The 4,645-nt window shown below is 43.8% G+C and overlaps 1 protein-coding gene across 2 annotated transcripts in view; it reads right to left on the reverse strand.

Moving 5' to 3' along the window:
• YWHAZ (tyrosine 3-monooxygenase/tryptophan 5-monooxygenase activation protein zeta) overlaps window positions 1-4,645 on the reverse strand; it is a 31,653-nt gene that overhangs the window by 25,021 nt on the left and 1,987 nt on the right. The window contains exons 1-2 of one of the 2 annotated variants that reach the window (XM_040625718.1): window positions 4,466-4,486; window positions 1,741-2,045 (exon numbers count right to left, since the gene is read on the reverse strand). In XM_040625718.1, the coding sequence (XP_040481652.1) occupies window positions 1,741-2,034 (294 nt within the window). In that variant the 5' untranslated portion in view covers window positions 2,035-2,045; window positions 4,466-4,486. Of the gene's footprint in view, window positions 1-1,740; window positions 2,046-4,465; window positions 4,487-4,645 lie in introns of those variants that run through there. The other variant, XM_040625717.1, reaches the window with a different exon arrangement.

Here is a 4,645-nt window from a genome sequence, read left to right on the forward strand (position 1 = left end):
GTGTGTGTGTGTGTGTGTATATATGTGTGTGTGTGTATGTATATATATATTTTTTAAAGGAAACCAAAGGAAAGCAAAGTTAAAACTCTTATAGTCTTTTCCTAGAAAAATCCTCGCAATGACAGGAACTTTTATACTTGGTGTAGGGAAAACATGCAAATACCTACCTGGAATAGCAAAGAAACTTGATAGTAAAGAGTAAATGTTACTACATCCCCTTTTATTCCTAAGATTGGCTTTTGTCTTAAATTATAACTTACAACAAACTCTTTGAAACCAAAACGAAAATTATCTGACAAGGTGTAATAATTGGAGAAAAACACGAGAGTGAACAAAATTCAGTAATATGTACAGAGGTATTAGTCTGTAAAGAGAGCAAGGGAGAAAAAACCCAACACATTTTATTATTATAGAAAGACATTTTTGAATTTTAAATATTATTACCTTAGCAAATCACAAGATAAACATTCGTTATTTAGCCTTAATAAAAACATGGTTCCCACCTTAAAAATAAATGACACCTATTAATGTAGATAAAAAAACCCCACCCAAGACAGACACTACATGAGATGACCTTGTGAGCCCATGTTACGATAAAAAATATTCTTTAAAATACAGCCTAAAGAAAGTATCATTTGAGAATAATTTAGGACTTAAAGCTATCCCATTAGTAATTAAAAACTTGTGTAAAGGTTTCTTAATACCAACACAACTTTAACAAAAGCCCTAAACCTAAAACCACATCAGAAATAATCCTATATTGCTCATGAGAGTAGCCCTTCCATGAACAAGTTTCATGTAAGTGTGCACCTGCATTTCTATTCTGAATCCCAGAATCAGTAACCTGTCCAGAGAAATTGGGATACTCTCTCTATACAAGAGCCCTGCCATACTGAGACCCAATGGGTAGTAACTTGAAGTCCAACAGGTAATCATTTAGTAAAATCACTCCTGGTTCATTAAAAAGTAAAAGTATTAATGTATACATGTTATATGCTAAATGACTGGGTCTCCTACCAATTTATCCTAAGATTCAAACTTTTCTGAATAAGAAAGCTATCATTTATAAGAAGTTTGATTAAAATTAGCTAAAATGCAATGTTCAATTCTTTTAAGCTTTTTAGAGAAGCAGTGCTTCAACACAGCAGGTACTAAATTCTTAAAATGCTTGGTAGAACCTAGAAAAATCAAGTTTGAGTTAGTCATTATCTTTTATTGTGGTTGTGAGTGTTCAAAGTTGACTTCTAACACTTAAATGCAGGAAGAGGCAAAAAGCAACTCTGAAGCCACAGTTTTCTGCATAGCTGATTCATTACACTATAATGGCTAAACCAGGGAGGGATATTATGTCTACAATGAGTCTATTACATCTCTCTTACATAAAAGATATGTAAAATTCCTGTATCCACAGATGTACAGTTAAGAAAATGAGCTCTATAACTACTACAAATACCTAACCACAACTGAAATAATAGTTTATTTTTTCAGTTAGTACAAAATACACTACCAGTCTTTTTTAGTCTACCTGAACTGATAATCAGTACTGCATTTATTTTATACTAATTTAACTACAACTGTTTTAATACCTTTTAGTAATGACACCCTGAAGACGTTAAAATTTAGAACATTCAATTTTTTAAAGGAAAAGAAAAACCAAAGAAAGAAAAAGTTGAAAGTTAACGCTTGATATTCATTATAAGAGCCCTATATTATAATGAAGCTAGACTGAATGATTCTCACCAGTACATCATTGCAGATATCTCTTAGCTCGGTCTCAATTTTCTCTCTGTATTCTCGAGCCATCTGCTGTTTTTTCTCAGCACCTTCCGTCTTTTGCTCAATACTTGAGACGACCCTCCAAGATGACCTACGGGCTCCTACAACATTTTTATAAGCAACTGAGAGAAGATTCCTCTCCTCATTGGATAATTCAGCTCCTTGCTCAGTTACAGACTTCATGCAGGCTGCCATGTCATCATATCGCTCAGCCTGCTCGGCCAGTTTGGCCTTCTGCACCAGCTCATTTTTATCCATGACTGGATGTTCTGCAGGGAAAAAAAGTAGTATTTAGATTTTTCCATCAAAATAAACAGACTTAAAATTATACCTTTTGTAAATAAGTTATATTAACACCTCAAATCTAAATGCCTTTGGAAGAGTCTTCACATGAGAAATTTAATGCAGCCTCACAAAAGGATGACCAGAATAGGAAAAAAAAGGAGAGGGCATACTGAGCACACAAGGGACAAATTTAAAGCCATTAACGTAAAGCAAATGAGAAGCAAAACTAAAATTGCATTACACCATCTTTGTTCAGAAGATCCTAATTTCACATAAAGCCAAAGCACATTAGGTAAAGAGGCTACCTTAAAATCCAACCCTTACTTTACTTGGCCAAAATCTCAATTCCAATTAAGCAGTTTTGTTTTGTTTTTTTTTTAGTGAAAGCACTGTTGACAAACAACATTACAACCTCTAACATACTTCCAGAATCTTGATTCAGGTCAGTGTAATATAATTACTGTCTTTTTACTTTAATGCCACCTACTATTCTTGTCAGAAGTGTTTTAAGTTTAAATTTTATTTGTATTACCCCCACTCCAAACCCACTAATCTCGGCAACACTTGCCAGCTGATCACAGCATGACAATTTTCTGGGAGAATAGGCCAAATTGCTTGATTTAAGGTGTTCTGAATATAAAACAAGCACCCACAATCGCTAACAGACCCTAAAGACTCATTACCTGTACCTTGTTATACCCATACATGCTTAAAAAACACATCCATGAGCCCTACAACTTACCATCATACATGAGCACTAAAATGTGTATATTAAGTGCTTCTAGTGTGATGAGTCTATGTCATTGCTCCAGTTTAAATACAGATTACATTGTTTCCAGTAGTCAAAATTTAATCACTCAAGCTGCCTTTACCATAACTTCTCACCTAATTTTCTCTCATTTTAAAGCTCCCTAGACCTTTTAATTTACTGTTATACTTTTCCTCAAAGGTATCCTTTTGAAAGGTGCTAAAACAGCACAGAAAGATACTAAGCCATACACTGATCCCACAGAATAAGTGATTTTAAAGATAAGTATACAGCCTGAAGTGCACTATTAAAAGGTGAACAGAAGAGCCACTGTCACTTTAAGAATTGACTCCCCAGTATCACAGCCTTTACCTTCCCAGGGAAATCCCACAATACTGTTTTAAAAGCCGAATGGAACAGGGTAAAGAAGTAATCAGCTAGCTTATTTGTGAGGCATAACGTGTCAATGCAAAACTATTTAAAATTTATGACCTCATGGCCCCCCATACACACTCCTGAATTCCTCATTTTTCCCTCAGGAACTCAAAACGCTCTCAGGTTAATGCTGCTTCTAAGGAAAAATTACCAAAAACCAGTACAAAGGTTTCTCTCCCCAACCCCTCGGGTACAAGGGGAAGTAAGTGCATTAGGCTTCTCACAGAGTAACTAGTACTCCAAGGCCTCGCCTCTCTATTGCGGAGAGGACTCGCCGCACCCATTTAACCCTTAACCGACGTAAGACGTCGACCGAGGTGAAACGAAAACGGACAGACCTTGACTTTAAAGTGCAAATCCCTGCATGCGCGCTACCCGCAACCACCCCTCTTTGGCTCCGCCCAAGTCCCCGATTCTCCCTCTTTGTCATGGCGGATCTGTGTCAAGGAGCCCAACCTACCGCTGAGTGTTAATTCCCCCCACCAGAGCAAGAGGGAGGAGCAGCGCGCCCCCGCCCGAGCCGGGGGAAGGGGGGGCGCCCGCCCCGGGGGCAGAGACGCCAGCGCCGCCCGCAGAAGCGGAACCACGACCCGCCGGGCGGCGGACACACCCCACTCTCCCACCCGCGTCTCCTCCGCCACCGGACACCGCTGGTGCTCATTTGGTCTATAAGGACCCGACAGCTGCAGCAGGTGGGGGAGGGGGCAAGAGCCACACCCAGGCGAGCTGGGCCACCGCCGGCTGTTACGCTCAGCCTCACCCGTCCCCAAGAGGGGGACATCGTCTAAAAAGCCAGCACGGGGACCCTCCCGTTCAAGCCCACCGAGCAGGAGAGCCAGACGCCGGCCCACCACCTTCCCCCGTTCTCCTCTCTATCCCACCTAGGCTCGGAGCCCCCCACTCACCCTGAGGGGGGGGGAACCACCCAGCCCCATCCCCCATCCCACCGAGGAACCCAGGAAATTCGGCCCCAGGTCCCAGGCCTGCCCCACCCCGGAGCCGACTCTCCCTCGTGCCAGAAACGAGGCCTCGCCCTAGAGTACCTGGCGGGCGCCTCCGGGCCGGCCTCGGCTCGCGGCCCGATCCCCTGCTGCCGCGCCGCCGCCCGGGTGGGGGAGGGCTGGGTGCCGTAGCCGCAGCGCGGGGCGCGGAGGCTGCGCCGAGGAGCGGGCGGGAGAGGCAGGGGGAGGGGAGGGCGGCGAGGGGAGGGGGCGGCCTCACCTGCGCCACTGCAATGCCCGCAGCCGCCCAGTCATTATCTCGGGCGGGAGCAGGGCGGCGACGAGGAAGGGGCGCGGGGGGCGCGGGTGGAAACGGATCGCGCGCAGCGGAGCCTCGGTCACCCCCGGGAGCCGGCGACCGGGCGGGTCCCCGGGGATCTCGCGTGTGGGCGCCCTTTCC

The sequence above is a fragment of the Ursus maritimus genome, unplaced genomic scaffold, assembly GCF_017311325.1.
Source record: "Ursus maritimus isolate PB19 unplaced genomic scaffold, ASM1731132v1 scaffold_9, whole genome shotgun sequence".
Taxonomy (NCBI): Eukaryota; Metazoa; Chordata; class Mammalia; order Carnivora; family Ursidae; genus Ursus; species Ursus maritimus.